The sequence below is a fragment of the Rana temporaria genome, chromosome 1 (genome assembly GCF_905171775.1).
Source record: "Rana temporaria chromosome 1, aRanTem1.1, whole genome shotgun sequence".
Lineage (NCBI taxonomy): Eukaryota > Metazoa > Chordata > Amphibia > Anura > Ranidae > Rana > Rana temporaria.
Genome location: NC_053489.1, coordinates 485,480,152 through 485,498,065, shown reverse-complemented (window position 1 = coordinate 485,498,065; position 17,914 = coordinate 485,480,152). Strand labels below are relative to the sequence as shown.

The 17,914-nt window shown below is 41.7% G+C and overlaps 1 protein-coding gene across 1 annotated transcript in view; it reads right to left on the bottom strand.

The window, feature by feature from the left end:
* UGT8 (UDP glycosyltransferase 8) overlaps positions 1–17,914 on the bottom strand; it is a 164,364-nt gene that overhangs the window by 12,284 nt on the left and 134,166 nt on the right. Inside the window, exon 3 of the mRNA XM_040330041.1 lies at positions 3,877–4,019. Coding sequence (XP_040185975.1) covers positions 3,877–4,019 — 143 coding nt within the window. The remainder of the gene's footprint in view (positions 1–3,876; positions 4,020–17,914) is intronic.

Below are 17,914 nucleotides of genomic sequence, written 5' to 3'. Positions count from 1 at the left end.
TAGGTGCCTCAGCTTATATTCGGGTCAGCTTATACTCGAGTATATACGGTACATTCCCCTTCTCCCCCTCTCACTCTCCCGCTCTCCTTCGCTTTGCTCCCCATCCTTCCATGATCCTTTCTCTTCCTTCACCACTGCAGTTTTTTGCGCTTTATATTGCATGTTTTATTTTCTTTAAATAGTCCGACCTTGTACAGTCTAAGTCCCTGTGCCACCCCCATCTGACACAGTGACTCATGCAATTATTTAATGTTCCAGGGTCTGCCTCAGTTCTGCTCCTCACGGATTGTCTTATACATATGTGTGTTATGCTCACCTTCCCGCTAGCTGCTAATGTTCCCCCAAGGATAGTGGAGGTTATCATTATTGCTACTGTACTTGTTCTTGTAAGTTGATTTTACTAGCCTTTTGTTATTTTTGAGGCAGAGTTATATGACCTACCAATTCCAGTAGTACCCCTATTATTGTAGGGGGCTCCTGCAACTTTTTCTGCGTTGGGATCCGCCTGGCTCCATAAGTTTATGTTTCCCTAACCAGAGCCCCCACTAGGTCCACGGCTACCCCTATAGCGTTTTCTTCTGACCCGCTTTTGTCCATGTGAGCACTTTTCCTGCTCACCATTGGACACAGTAAGATATTTCCTTGATCCCCTCTTCTACTTCCCCCTCATCTTCCTCTTGCTGTGGTTCCCTCCCCCTCGCCCTTCCCTCCTAGCTTTCTACAGTACCTCTATTCATTTTCCTTTCTCCCCTCCCTCTCCTCTAGTGGTGCATGTTGTTTGTCTGCAGGAGACATACTTTACAGTCCGGTCCATGCCTAAAGGTTTTGGTCGTCAATATCCACAAGCATATACAGCCTCTGCCTTCTCTAAGAAAAGAGGCATACTTATTGCCTTCCACCACTCAACTCCCTTTACACCCCTGGTGGAGATCAAAGACCCGAAAGGCCGCTGCCTCATGTTAACTGGCCACCTTCTTGATAGCAAAGTCACTATTGTCTCCTATTATACTCCCAATAACCACCCACTGGCATTCCTATTCCATTTGCTAACTATGATAGAATCCCATAAGCAGGGCACTCTCCTGATCTGTGGTGACTCCAACCAAGTTCTCTATCCTTTCCCAGATGATCCCCCTCTCCCACCCTCCCTGGGACCTAGCCGCCTTCTTTTTCAACAACTCTTAAACCAACACTCACTCTTGGACTCCTGGCGGGAACAAAATCCAGCCAGACGCCAATATACTCACATCTCCCACCCCCACAAGACGTTCTTGCATATTGACCACATTTTCCTCTCAATTGGCTCCTCTCCTCTCCTCTTGGCCTCAGTAATCATACCATTATTGTGGACGGATCTTAATGCTGTTTGTATGTCACTCTCTTCCTTGATCCCCAGACCCACCCACACTTCTTGGTATATCAATGACAATCTTATTGTACCCATCTCGCCTTCTAGAAATTGAAACAGCCCTCAAAGAGTACATAACCACCAATACGTCTTCAGACATTTCCCCACTGACCCTACGGGAAGCCAATAAGCCGGTCATTAAGGGCGTCTGTATCAGACAGACTTTGCACCAACGCAAAGAGAAATGCCTCCAGCACAAATGCTTGGAAGATGCCTTCTTTAAAGCTTCAGCAGCCTTCCGAACTCAACCTTATCCAGCGACCAAACAGGTCTTTTATAAAACATGCCTAGAACTTAACTTTTTTTTGGCGGAAGCGGCTGAAAAGGCTCGCCGAAGATCGCAACACACTCTTTATATGAAATCTAACAAACCTGACACATTTCCCTGACACTCCACGGAAACCTCAAACCCATTAGGTTGAAACTGTGCTCAGATACGTATACCAGCAACCCTATGAGTGAGTGAGTAACTTGTATAACGCTACAAATGCAAACTAAATCACCTCAAGGCGTTTGGCGTCCATTGTTGTCCAGATCCTTCAGAAGAGGTGGGTCTTAGGTTTTTTCCTGAAGGCCCGATGGATTTCTTCCATGCGGATGTTCGTGGGTAGAGCGTTCCACAGCCGTAGTCCTTGGAATGCGACTCTCAGTTCTCTTTTAGATTTGTAGCGGGACTTGGGGATGTGGAGGAGGTTTTGGTTAGTTGATTAGGGGTGTAGTGTTTTATTTTCTTGCATAAGTATTGAGGTGCGTTTCCTTGTGTGCATTTGTGGGTGAGGCAGAGGGTCTTAAATGTAACCCGATCCTTTACAGCTAGCCAATGGAGAGTCCGACTCCTCAGGGACGGGGTGATTGATTCCCAGTTTTTTTTTCCCATTACCAGTCTGGCTGCTGTGTTCTGGACGACTTGTAGACAAGAAATCTGGTATTTGGGTAGTCCTAGGTAGAGGGAGTTTGCGTAGTCGAGTCAGGAATTGATGATTGTTCCAACTACTACTGCTGTGTTTTCTCGTTCTCCTATGAAAATCATTAAAAGTTTTCGTAGACGCCTTGCAAACCTGTACCAGGACCCCAAAGCCTTCAATCCTGCCAATGTGGACACCCTATTCTCTACCCTCTTCTCGCCGAGAGAACCTGGAGAGATCTGTCACAGCTGGTGAGATCCTCCAAGCAATTAAAACTTTCAAACCGCGTAAACGACCGGGTCCTGACAAACTCTGTGCAAAGTACTACAAGAAATTTGCTGACCTTCTCGTCCCCTTTGCCTATAATTATATGCCTATACTTCTCACTTAGATGGTCACTCGTTCCGCACAGAATCACTAACAGTGGCAATCTCCATGATCCCTAAACCACACTCAGACTACTCTATCTGGTCTAAATTTAGGCCAATTTCGATCTTTAACCTCAACGTCAAAATTCTCGCGAACATCCTGTCCTCTCATCTTAACCCCATCATCGGCTCTTTAGTTCACAAAGACCAAGTTAGGTTTATCCCTACTCAGCAAGTGGGTGACAATATCTATCACGCATCTATTTTCGCTTATACAGCTCGTACACGTCACATCCCTTTGTGCTTTATCTCTCTTGATATACAAAAGGCGTTCGACGCACTCTTGTAACCCTACTTTCACTACATCCTGCGCCAAACTTCTGGGAACCTGTTGGGTTGCCCTTATATGCTTACACCCCTACAAAACCATTCCCCTGGTTTATCCCTCTCCTTACCTACACTTGACTTATATTTGAATTGTTACTTTACTTTTGTATAACTTTGTTGGGAATTGTCCTCCCATGCTAAACACTACTTGTTTTTTGATCCTGTATGGTTAACTCCATGCTCCATTTGTGATGTAGTTATCTAGCTGACAACTTGTACTAGTTGAACGAGTACTTGTATACTTGTTCTTTACTCTTAAGCCTCGTACACACGACCGAGGAACTCGACGGGCGAAACACATCGTTTTGCTCGTCGAGTTCCTTATTAGGCTGTCGAGGATCTCGGCGAGCCAAATTTCTCCATTGTCGGTTTTTGCAGAGAAACTTGGTCGTGTGTACGAGGCTTTACTTTTTTTCTCAATAAATATATATGAACAAGAAAACATATGGTAGTGAAGATAAGGACAGCTGCAGGTACACAAAGGAGCAAGATATCAGCTGGAGAGAGCAGAATAATCTGGCAAACAGGAAGGGCAGAGACATAGCTTAAAGTAAATTAAGTAATGGTGTTTCACTGGAGGAGAGAGATGTTTCACTGCTGGTTCCAGATGTAAAGGGGTCAAACACAAAGTGTGAAGAAAAACAAAATGGCTTGTGGTTTCTGACATGCCCTCTAGGGGGCGAACTTCCTGACACAGTGAGCCCTGCCCACAACCTGACAGAGGTTCCAACCCTTTCCCACTCTGTCCAAAACATAAAAAAAGTTTTGCCTTTGGATATCCTTTATGATAAAAATTTAAATGTCTTACCTCCAAATAACTTTCTGTTGTAACTTAGCCAGTGCACCTGCTAGTTTTTGGGCTATATCCTCAGACAAATATTTCACCCCAGCTCCAAAAGAGACTAGAACAAATCCATTTTCATCTACACCATCCACCCAGATTTGAAGATCCTACATTGAAAACAAAGGCATACGTGTGAACATATCCTTTTTGGCTTATTGTATATTAGCACATACTGTATAGAAAATGTTGTTTACCTTGTCAATTTTTTCACTAGATGGAATCTCACAGCCATGCAGACAGGTAAATGCACAGTTACATATTACAATACTTTACAGTATATGTTAAATACCATGAATCTATAATAGAATCTACAACATTTTTTGTCATTTTATTTTTTCAGCATACATTCTAATTTATTATTGTAAAATTCACCAGAAAGTACATCTCAATTCAGTGCTTTAAAGTGGATGTAAACCCGATTCATGAAATTTGAGCCGGGCACATATATGTGCAGTGTTTTCTTATCTCTCTCCAAAGTAGGAATGCACCAATACCATTTTTTTTTTACAATGAGTAAGAGTACCGATACTTTTTTTTTAGTACCGTTTATAAAATTGATGAAACAGGATGTGCACTTTCTAAACAGTATATAAAGCTGAAAACAGCAGATATACATGTAAAACTTATGTAGGAGGATTTGTTTAATCTCTGTGTATCATCTTTAAAGTTGAAGTCTGTCTATAAAACAAAAATTCCTGCACCTTTAACCACATCATTTACCTGTAATGTCCTAGGTTGTGCAGGAAACCAGATCCTGGAGAAATCTTAACTACAGGTATGTCTGTCCTCTTCCTGTCTCTTAAAGCGGAGGTTAACCCAAATAACATCTATATAAGACCAAATTCTTTATACTTCTAACATGTACAGTAGGCATTTATTTTTTATTTTTTAGGCTGTACATACCTTATAATCTATATTTGCAATCCGGATTCCGGGTACTCACTCCCGCGGGAGTAGGCGTTTCCAAGCTGAGCCGCAATGTAATCTGGGAGTTCGCCCAGATGATTGATGTCCTTCAGAAAATGTTCCCCCCGGCCGATAAAACCCCCCACCCCCGTATTGCGTAAGCACATCATGAGAGTCACAGAGTTTCCGAAATTAGCCGAACATGTAGAGCCGCGAGTTAGCTCTACACGGCGCCTGCGCACCGACTAGGAGCCGTGTAGAACTGACTGCGCAGGCGCCGTATAGAGCCAACTCTCGCAGCTCTACATGTTCGGCTCCTTTCGGAAACTCTGTGACTCTCGTGACGCGCCTACGCAATACGGGGGTTCTGGTAGACATCAATCATCTGGGCGAACTCCCAGATTACATTGCGACTCAGCTTGGAAACGCCTACTCCCGTGGGAGTGAGTACCCGGAAGCCGGATTGTAAATATAGATTATAAGGTATGTACAGCCTAAAAAAAAAAATGCCTACTGTACATGTTAGAAGTATAAAGAATTTGGTCTCATATAGATGTTATTTGGGTGAACCTCCGCTTTAACTTCCCCTAGTGATAGTTATTGACTTTGGGTCTACAGGCATAACAGCAGTATAGATGTTTTGGCAAGGACACACCCTCTCCTCCCTCCTTCTCCACATTGGGAAAAGTTATTTTGCTGATTAAATTGTTTGCAAAATGATCTGTTGGGGGGGGGGCAAGTCTGATCAGTCAAAATATTATCTACCCAATTCAAAGATCATGCTACAGGCAGTTGAAATAAATGTGAGTAGTCCCCTGCACTACTATGTAGTAGTAATCTGTGAAAAATTCAATTAAATGATTTCCTTGCAATGTTACTTGTATTGATGAAAATTCAATGATAAAAAAAAAAGTTAATAAATAAATTATGTGGGAACTGCTGAAAAACCTAAAAGTGTTCACAACTATACGTGCATAAATATATAATGTACAATTATCTTGTGCAAATCCTTCAACTAAACGGTTTTTAATACATTAATACACTATTGGAGGCTTGTCTACTTTGCCCCCACATGTGAGACGGGATTATTGAAGAGCTACGGAGGTGACTCTGGGAGGAAAGTTTAGCCGATCCCTATTGGATTTGAATCCATGGCTTATGCTGTATGCCTATGAGGTGAGAGTTCTTTGAGCACTGAGGTGTTGGTGGCAGCATCTAGACTCTCTGGGAATCACTAATAGACAACTGTAACCTATTTGCATTGGAACACGTATATTGGAACACTGGATCTACTACGTCTATTGGCTTTTATTCACCATTCACTGTTTTATCAATTGATTTATCACTTATTGTTTATTCACTATGATTTGATTATGTTGCTTAGTTAAAGGATTTGCACAAGATCATTGTACATTATATAATTATGCGACAGGCAGTGTAATCAATTAAATCGTTTTTCTCAATACAGAAGGAGGAAGGAGGGGGAGTGTCCCCGTTGGAGAATTTGTTCTGCATGAAGAACCAAAGCTGTCCACCACTGGAGTACCAGAAATTCTGAGACATTCATTACAGATAAGTGATGTGACTAAAGCTGTAGAAATGTTATTAGCTTTAAAATAGATAGGAACCCATACTTGGTAACACAACCCATTCACTTTAAAATAGAAATGAAAGGCAAAACATTTGTGTGTGTGTGTATATATATATATATATATATATATATATATATATATATATATATATATATATATATATATATATATATATATATATATATTCTTTATTTATTTTATATAGGTGATCACATAATCTCTAAGGGCTTGGAGAGGTGAGGGTGTAGAAACAGCAGTACACTAATCTTCACAGTGAATGGTTGTACATGGGATCATATCATCACAAGTTTGACCAGTGGTGGACAGGCAGGCTGTTCTTCCAGCACAGCCAGAACATTTAACATTCTGAAATGGAAGTGTTCTCATGCCTAGCATGGTCAGTTTTAAATAGCAAAGCAGGGGAACTGCCAGGATCTACAGGTATTTAACACAAAACAAGTAATACAAGAGAACAGGATAATTTCTAACACAACTACAGACACATATCAGGAATATGAAATGTTGGGGTAACAATCTTTAACCAGTTCCCATCTGGCCATAGTACATAAACGCTGAGGCAGCGCCAATGTTGGTGGACATACCCCCCCCCCCCCCGCCGCATCCATTATTTGGGTGTGCTCCCAGGGACCTCCCAGCGGCATGATCTGTGCATGCTTTGTCTGGTGAAAATATGATTTCTGCAGCCAATCAGCGATCCCATGGACGGTATATCCATGTTATTTCCTTGCATCACTGTTTACTACTGTGATTGCTGTGATTGGGGCACAGAGAGCACGTAGTACAAGGCCATTCACAGCAGCACTGTACCATGTGATAATAGGAGCCAATCACAGCTATCACAGTAGTTTTTCAATGGCTGGAATGCAACCAGAGAGAGTGAGAAATGCTTGCTTTTACAGTACAGCCATCATGGCTGTAAAAGCAATCACAGTCCATAAAAAAATCCTGATCACCCCCAAAGAGTAGTACAGTGTCTGTATGATGACACTGTAATGCTAGGGTGACAGTATGTAAAGAAAAAAATATGAAAGTAAATAAATGAAATAAAAAAACTTCAAAAAATTATCACTGTTTTTCTTTGTAACTCACCGTCACATATCAGGAATATGAAATGTTGGGGTAACAATCTTTAACCAGTTCCAATCTGGCCATAGTAAATAAACGCTGAGGCAGCGCCAATGTTGGTGGACATACCCCCCCCGCCGCATCCATTATTTGGGTGTGCTCCCAGGGACCTCCCAGCGGCATGATCTGTGCATGCTTTGTCTGGTGAAAATATGATTTCTGCAGCCAATCAGCGATCCCATGGATGGTATATCCATGTTATTTCCTTGCATCACTGTTTACTACTGTGATTGCTGTGATTGGGGCACAGAGAGCACGTAGTACAAGGCCATTCACAGCAGCACTGTACCATGTGATAATAGGAGCCAATCACAGCTATCACAGTAGTTTTTCAATGGCTGGAATGCAACCAGAGAGAGTGAGAAATGCTTGCTTTTACAGTACAGCCATCATGGCTGTAAAAGCAATCACAGTCCAAAAAAAAATCCTGATCACCCCCAAAGAGTAGTACAGTGTCTGTATGATGACACTGTAATGCTAGGGTGACAGTATGTAAAGAAAAAAATATGAAAATAAATAAATGAAATAAAAAAACTTCAAAAAATTATCACTGTTTTTCTTTGTAACTCACCGTCACCAGTCAGGGTCCTTAATCACCGCCATCCACTCAAAGTGCCATCACCCCCACACCAATTACAGTGTCCCTGATCACCGCCACAACAACTACGGCCTGTAATCACTGGCACACTAGATACAGTGTCCCTCATCACCGCCACACCAGTTATAATGTCTGTTAACACCGCAATGCCAGTTATAATGTCTGTGATCACCACCACACCAGTTACAGTGTCTGTGATCATGGCCACACCCATTACAGTGTCCATGTTAACTGCCATTCAACTCATATTGTCCCTAATCACTGCCATTCACTCACAGGGGTTGATTTACTAAAACTGGCCAGTGTAAAAGCTGGTTCAGCTGTTCAAAATAGCTAATCAGCTTAACTTTACCTTGTTTAATTCAGCTCTGGTTTCTATGTAGAGCTGCACCAGATTTTGCACGCTCCAGTTTTAGTAAATCAACCCCACAGTGTCACTAATCACCGCCGCACCACTCACAATGTCCCTGATAACGAAATCATCAGTCATATTGTCCCACATCATTGCAATACCAATCTTATTGTGCCTATATACGGCCACACCAGTCATATTGTCCCTTATAACCACCTCACCAATTACAGTGATCCTGATCACCACCCAATGTCTTTGATCCTGTGCTCTTTGGACTTTGGGCCCCTCTATGCATTTAGGTTGTGAAAAAGTCTCACACACTTGGAATTCCCATACTCAGGAGGTATAGCAGAATGTGTTTTGGGGTATTATTGTAAGTATCCCCATGCTGTTTGTGAGAAATAATACTGTCCTGGCATTTTAGGGCCCTTTTGAGGCCGTGTACACACGGTCGGACAAAACCGATGAGAATGGACCGAGGTTCAGTTTCATCGGTCCAAACGACCATGTGTATAGCCCATCGGTCTGTTGTCCTTCGGTCCAAAATTTTAAAACATGCTTTAAAATCGAACCGATGGACCGCTGCCCGATCGGTCCAAACCGATGGTTAGTACAGAAAGCATCGGTTCAAAACCTGTGCATGCTCAGAATCAAGTCGACGCATGCTTGGAAGCATTGAACTTCGTTTTATTCAGCACGTTGTGTGTTTGACGTCACCGCGTTCTGACCCGATCGGTTTTTGGAACGATGGTGTGTACGCACATCAGACCATCAGGCCACTTCAGTGGTGAACCGATGGAAATGGCCCGTCGGACCATTCTCATCGGTTTGGAACGACCGTGTGTACGCGGCCTAAGAAATAAGATATGCAGTCAGTACATCAGGTCAGATGAAATTTCAAATATATACCAAAGTTTGTAGACTCTATAACTTTCACACAGACTAAATAATATACACCGAGTGGGATATTTTATTTTTTTAAAGAAATGCAGCAGAATATATTTTGGTCTGAATTCACAAAGAAAGAATATTTTATTTGCAAAATTTTAAAACATAAGAAAAACATGCTTTTTTCAGAAATGTTGCTATTTTTTGTTTAGAAAGCAAAAAAAACAAAAAAAACAGTGGTGATTAAATACCACCAAATGAAAGCTCTAATTGGTTAGAGTGTTACATGACTGAGTAATTGTCATTCAAAGTAAAAGCTGAAAATAACCAGGACTGGAAGGGGGTGAAAGTATCCGGAATGGATGTGGTTAAGAGACAGTGGGAAAGATGAAATATGTGTTTTATAAAAAGAGAGACCCCATGGAATGGATTTTTTAAAACAATCCCTAATACACGTGTAAATTGGTGGGTTGCCAATTAAAAAGAAACAATTTTGTTTACCTAGTGGATTTTTTTTTTTTTTTTTTATGGTGAACAAACAATGGATCCAAAGGGTCCCTTTACCAGTTCATTAATTCAGTAAGTGGTAAGAATGTACCTGCACATAACCCCACTGCATTTTCACAGAAAACAAATGATGCAAAAGAACCCTGACTGAATCAGCTTGGAATTTTGAGAGGAAACCCTCCTCCTAAAGCTGGACTTCACATAGATATGAAAAAAGGCAGATTCATACAGCTCTACATTTAATTATTAATTATTAACTATAGATTTTTAAACACAATTCTTGTAAGTACCTGAATTTGACTTGTGTGCTGCATGCATATGTGCTGACATGGAACATGCTTACAGAGGGAGAGAACAGAGCGAACAGAGGGATGACCTCAGCCTTCTGATCATTCATTGTCCAATTTCCACTCAGAAGCCTGAGGGTGGAGGGAGAACAGCACTATGTTCTTCCCTGCAAGTGTGTAAATAGAAGGACTGAATTTACAGAAATACAATTTGGAATTTAAAACCGCTTCCTTATATGTATCCTTTAGTGTACTTGCCTGGAGTTCAGCTTCAAAGCACCTTGCTAGAGGTACCAGAGGTTATGAGTCATAGCATTATATAAAGGAGCCTGCTCTGTGGTTAGAGGAATAACATTTATTTGTGGGTATTAGCTTGGTTTATGACAACATTTATATCACAATATTTTCTTAAATAAAAAATTCAAACCCGATGATCCTGATTGTGAGAATAGAGCTTCTCAAGGAAGAGATATGAATGGTTCTATGTACTCTGTAAAAGGCTGTTGTTAAATATTAAATGAGTCTGGAGGTGAAGAAAACCACAACCATTTGGAAATCTTAGGCCCCATGCACACGAGAAGCAATTACAAACACCTCTAAACTCACGTTTTCAAAGGCAAAAAACGGCGTTTAAAACGCCCGTTTTTGCCGCGAATTGCGCAGCGTTTTGCCACGATTAGCGGCGTTTTACCGCATTTGCGGCTGTCAGCGCTTATCTCAAAGACATTGTAGACCCTGCCAAAGTTTAAAACGCAAAAATAAAACGCTTCTGAACCCAAAATTTTGCGTCTGAAAAAACGGACATAAACCCAACTTCTTTAAAATGCCAAAAAACGTGATTGTGTGCATGGACACATAGGATAACATTAAATGTGTTCAGGGGCAGTTGAAAAAAATGCCCAAATGCCTCTGAACTCGAGTTTAGCAGCGTCTCATGTGCATGGGGCCTAACATGAAAATATTAACAATAAAAATAGGTAGTCCAGTATTTAACCATACAGCGCCTTGCACAGCGGAGTAAAACAGGGGTGCATTGTTGGTTATGAAACAATTCACACAGCAGTAATACAATGATGAGTACAGAGGTGTAAAATAAAAATAGAAAATTTTACATCTGAGTCCAGTAATTTACACGCATATTGTCAGGTCACCCGTAGTCAGGTGACAAGTGCACCCCGTTGGGGTCAGGGATGCACCACAGGGTGGTGAACCCTATGGCCGACCGCTGCTATCAGGGATGAAGCGTGAACCTAAGTTCACCCGGGCACTGAGTCTAAGACCCAGTTTTGTATTCACCAGAGCCCCTGATGGTGGGGATGGCCTTGGCCGCAACTGGATCCAGGTCACGACCCAGAGATTCCCTAGGTCACACTCCGCAGGGAGAGAGGGGAAGCAGCCGGCAGGACAAACGGTGGTGATGGGTAGGCCGAGGTCAAGGCAACAGGCAGACAAGGATAACCGTGGGACAGGCAAATGGTCAGGGGCACAGGCAGACAAGGATAAGTCAGGAACAAGCCAAAACGGTACACGGAAAGATGATCGTAGCACACTGCAAACAGGAACCAGCAAACTACGCTGCAGACAGGAACTAAGCAAAGGAACACTGTTGAACAGCACTGCAGACCTGTAGAGCAACGGTTAATATAGACTTCCTGGAATGGCCTGGGTGGGGCCATACAGGAAGAGGAAGTGATAAAAAGGGGAACCAGAACAGGGTCAGGCCTTTAATGAACACATGGAGATCAGGTAAGCAGACAGACTTTGTTGCATATCCATGACACATATGCATGTATACATGCTGTGGAGAGGCGACCCGGTTTCATTGTGTGTATTATCACCTTCAGCCTGGGTTTTGCAAAGACAGGCATGCTGGTTGCACACCTGTGGGCTGGGTTCATACTCACCTCAAGGATAGAGCTCAGGGCTTCCACTTGGAGACAGCTTCACCCAGGCAGACAGGAAGTCTGGCTAAGGCAGTGTTTCTCAATTCCAGTCCTCAGGCCCCCCCAACAGGTCTGGTTTTCAGGATTTCCCTCAGATGAAAAGGCTGTGGTGATTACTAAGGCAGTGAAACTGATCAAATCACCTGTGCAAAATAATGGAAATCCTGAAAACCTGACCTGTTGGGGGGGCCTGAGGACTGCAATTGAGAAACACTGGGCTAAGGAATCAGGAGGACTCCGCCCTACAAACACTCTGTGTATGAGTGTAAGGAGGGCACCCATGTTCTCTAGGAGAGAGAGACTAAAGCTGGCAGCATGAGCATACTGCTCTGAAGAGCTATCCTAAGGCCTCGGCGTGGGGTCTGAAGCAGCAGTGCTACGAGTGAGGAAGCCAGGAGGCTGAGTGAATGAACAATACAGTAATGGTGGAAAGTTGCTGTCATTTTCTTTGAATTCTGTTTCCTTTGAACTAAAAGTGGGCTGCTATGCCTTTAAAATGCAGTCTGGTCTGACACGTGTTCCTGAAACCGCATGCACCACTAGTCTAATCACCCCGAACATTTTACAATGCATATATTGCAACACTATCAACTGGAAGAGGATAAAAAAATGTTATGCTGGGGGCGTGGCCAAGCGGCAGACTGAGGTGGCTGCTTGATCAGGCAGCTCTGCTCCACACAGCGACCCCGGGAACCGGAGATTCTCACTCCACCTGGCAGTGCTACCACACCAGACCTGGCAGACATTAGCAGCATGATGGAGAGATACTCGGCTCCGTGCCGCCTCACAGAGTTCTTTCCCCTCACCTCCTCCACACAGGCTTCCCAAGATGGCACTGACAGGGACACAGAGCTGCAGTAAATAAATTCTGTGGCGTACCTGAGAGCATTAAACCATAACTATTACATGTGGCATCTTTTCCTGAAACTGCTCCCACATCTCACTATAACAACCCAGTTATCAACCCCCTTCACTTTGGAGGAAGTACAAACTGCCATCGCTTCCCCTCCACTCCACAAGGCCTTAGGCCCTGATGGATATGGGAATGAGTACTATAGGATATACTCCTCCCATCTATCCCCTCAGCTGTGTGATGCATTTAATTACAGGGCAAGCACTGTGAGTATCCCTAGAGAATCCTTAGAGGCCTTAGTAACAACCAGAAAGAGAAAGTCTACTACCAAAGAATTCAAACTACAGGAGGCAATATTAAGATACATAATACCTGGAGTCTGGATTCTCAGAGTTCCTCCTTATAAAGAACAGTTTTTCTCTAAAAAATATAGTTTAATAATTTGTTCCAAATTCTTAGGTATTAGGGCCCTTTCATATGTACGGATCTTGTGAGGATCCGTACCTTTATCATCCGCTTGCTCAGCGGGGATCGCCTTGTTCATCCCCGCTGAGCCGGCAGGTGACCGCCCTGTCAGATCTTTCCTCTCCTCTATGGGGGGATCGGATGAACATGGACTGTCACGGACCGTCTGTTCGTGTTCATCCGATCCGCAGACGGATGGAAAAATAGGATTTTCCTCCGTCTGCAGAAATGGACCGATGAGATCGGATGTCAGCGGATATTCATCTGCTGACATCCGCAATCCCATAGGGATACATGTATGTCCATATTTCATCCGAAAACAGATGGATGAAATACAGACATACGGTCCGCAGGTGTGAAAGGCACAATTCTGCTGTTGCAATGTACTGTCAAATGAAGTGTGTACTAATTAACTGTACATTGCTCAGTTTCTGGGAAAGAGCTATTATCACAAAAAGTCCCTTTGGATGACCCTTCTGTTTGAAATCACAAGTTTGATTTATTAACCACTTAAGCCCCGCGCCTCTTTCTGAGATTTGGTGTTTACGAGTTAAAAACATTTTTTTTTGCTAGAAAAAAACCCCAAACATTATATATTTTTTTCTAACACCCTAGAGAATAAAATGGCGGTGTTTGCAATACTTTTTGTCACACCGTATTTACGCAGCGGTCTTAAAAGCGCCCTTTTTAAAAAAAAAATCCCTTTTTAATAAAAATGGCGACAAACTTTTGCCCTTAAAAACCTCCATAGGTGACGTTTAAAAAATTCTACAGGTTGCATGTTTTGAGTTACAGAGGAGGTCTAAAATTATTGAATTATTGCTCACTCTAACGATCGTTGTGATGCCTCACATGTGTGGTTTGAACACCATTTTCATATGCGGACGCTGCTCACGTATGCGTTCACTTCAGCACGCTCGTCGGGACTGGCCGGTTTAAAAAAAAAAATCATATTTATTTTACTTTAATTTGACACTGTTTAAAAATATAAATAAAAAATGCGTCATTTGTTTTCCTATTACAAGGAATGTAAACATCCCTTGTAATAGAAAAAAGCAATGAGATAAAAATATGAAATAAGCAAATAGAAAAAATATGAGATATGTGGTTAAAAAGACCTCAGATCTCATATTTGGACTAAAATGCAATTAAAATAAATATTATGTCATTCTAAAATAAAAATAGCATTGGGTGAGGGATCTTCCCCTCACTTGTCTCCATACACAGCAAGGGAACAGACCTGATCGCTGCCGACGTCTCTGGTAAGCGGCGGAGGGCACCAGAGAGCCCTCTCCCGCCACCGATAAAAGTGATCTTGCGGCGTATCTGCCACAGAGACCACTTTTATCTTGTAGCGGACCGCCTGCTGAAGAAGAGGATACCGGGGTTATGATAGCTAGCTGCTACCATACCAATGGTCATCCTCTTCAAACAGCAGATGTAAAACGACGGCCGGTGGTCCATAAGTGGTTAAGACAAGTAATTTTTACTCATGACCCAGAGGTCAAGATGACCATATGTAATGTTGAAGTAATTAGTTAAGGATGACCCATGTTTTGGAACCATGCCATGCATAGACAAACATTCTGTAATTTCTTCATAAAAGCTGAATTTGCATCTGTATGATTATCACATTCCCATTGTACAGCTGAACTATTTCTCAATAAAACTGCACAAATGCATTTATAGATTTGCGTGGATGTCTTTCATTTTAAAGGCAAACTTAACAGTTCCACCTCTGGCTCTCAACCAATTACAGGATGGACAACAAGGCACCTAAGGTGAGGAATTTCTCTCATTATTACTGACTTTCCTGGGAGTAAGGTGCCGGTGAGGACTGCAGCTACAGAAGGTAGCATGTTTCCTTTATTTTATAATGCATTCTGCTTGTGCATGATTACTGAGAATACTTATTTCTAGACTATTCTGATAAATTATAAATAAAATAATTGTATGTATCAATGTGTCAGAATAATAAGTGTACTAATTTTTCCATACCCTTTGAAATGACAATATATATATATATATATATATATATATATATATATATATATATATATATATATATATATATATATATATATATATATATATATATATATATATATGTGCTTTTATTAAGGGATGTACTTAAAGGGGTTGTAAAGGTTAGTTTTTTATTTTCTAAATAAGTTCTTTTAAGATTGCATTGTTGGTTTACTAACCTTTTCCTTCGATTTCTCTTCTAAATGTTTTTTTTCCTTGTTTTCTTCGTCTGAATTTCTCACTTCCTGTTCCTCCTCAGTAAGCTGTTCTGACTGACTAACCCTCAGCCAGAACAGCTCGGATGATGGGGGGCAAGCTTACTGAGAAGAAACAGGAAGTAAGAAATTCAGACAAAGAAAAAAAAAACATTTAGAAGGGAAACTGAAGGAAAAGGTAAGTGAAACATCAATGCACTAGCTTAAAGGAACCTATTTAGAAAATAAAAAATTAACGTTTACAACCCTTTTAAGCAGGTACCACAATTTCAAAGAGTGAATAGAAGTTGTTAAATGTTGAAGATACCGCGGAAGTCTAAAGACACAGAGAGAGTCTAATACTGAAGAATTCGAACTATAGGAGGGAATGTTAAGATACAGAATACCTTGAGTCTGAATTTATGAAAAACTCATGAAGAACTGTTTTTCTCAAAAAAAATATAGTTTAATAGTTTGTTCCAAATTCTTAGGTATTACACAATCCTGTTGTTGCAATGTACTGCTAAATGATGTGTATACTAATTGGCTGTACATTGCTCAATTTCTGTGAAAAAGAGCTTTTATCACAAAAAGTCCCTTTGGATGACCCTTTTGTTTGTAATCACAAGTTAGATTTTTTATGACAAGTAATCTTTACTCATGACCCCAGGTGACCAAATATAATGTTGAATTAATTAGTTAAGGATAACTCATGTTTTGGGACCATGCCATGCATAGACAAACATTCTGTAATTTCTTTATAAAAGCTGAACTAGCATCTGTATGTTTATCAGATTCCCATTGAATGTGATCCAATGTACACTGGACTATCTCTCAGTAAAACTGCAAGAATGCATTTTGATTTGCGTGGATGTCTTTTATTTTAAAGGTGAACTTAACATTATCTAACAGACAGAACACCTGAGGATATTCTACAGTCCCCTCACAGCTGGCCAGCATGGTGCCTGAAGGGTAATGAATTGCAGAGTGATAAACTGCTCAAAGGAACTGAAGTTGAGCCTGGGAGAGGAAAAAACTTTTTATGACCTTTGGTTCAACTGTCGTCAATGGCCATATTTTATTCTATTCAGTTCTATTAAATAAACATTATGGCCCGGATTCTCGTAGCACTTACGCCGGCGTATCTCGAGATAAGCCGCGTAAGTGTCAATGTGCGCCGTCGTATCTGTGCGCCGTGCCCACAGAACTAGATACGCCTGAAAATAGGCTTCCTACGACCGACGTAAGTTTCCTACGTCATCGTATCCTGGGCGCATATTTACGCTGGTCACAAGGGGCGCGCCCATTGATTTACGATTTGAATATGCAAATGAGTGAGATACGCCGATTCACGAACGTACTTGCACCCGGCGCATTAATATACGCAGTTTACGTAAGTCGTACGTCTGGTGTAAAGTTAAGCCTCATAAAGCAGATGTAAGTCATGTTAAGGTATGGACCAGGGAACAGCCATCGTATTTTACGTTGTTTACTTAGTAGTACGTGAATAGGGCTGGGCGTAGGTTACGTTCACGTCGTAGGCAGTGATTCGACGTATCTTAGGGAGTATTTCCGAGGTGATTCTGAGCATGCCCACTGGGATGCGTCCACGGGACGGTGCATGCGCCATTTGTTCGGCCCATCATTTGCATGGGGTCACGGTTCATTTAAATGGATCACGCCCACTTCCACCTACTTTGAATTAGGCCAGCTTACGCCAAAGAATTTACGTTATGCTGGTGCAACGTTGGGAGCAAGTGGTTTGTGAATACTGTGCTCGCCGCTCTGCGCTACATCGGCGTAGCATATATTCAATACGCTACGCCGGCATAACTATGCGCCGAGGTACGAGAATCCGGGCCTATATATATATATATATATTCACAAAAGCAGTCTTCTTCTAGCAAAGATAATTCACCAGATTTAAATCAAAGGACTTTCCACCACACACTGATGTCATAGTTCTATTTACAGGGAAGTTTTACAGTGGGAAACACGGGCGTAATACATGTCGTTTTAGAAATGCAGTTTGTAACACGTGCAAACATAGAGGCCACATACAAACAGTATGTCAGACTAAAGATCAGTCTACAAATGTGAATGCAGTACCAACTGCATTAATGCGCCAATTGTTGAAACCTCTCTAGGTGTTTATACAAATGACCATGTGTATAAAGTGGAAAACTCTTCATCAGGACTGAAGATTTACATGCAAAATGGAAGTAGATTCAGGGTGTATATTCCCT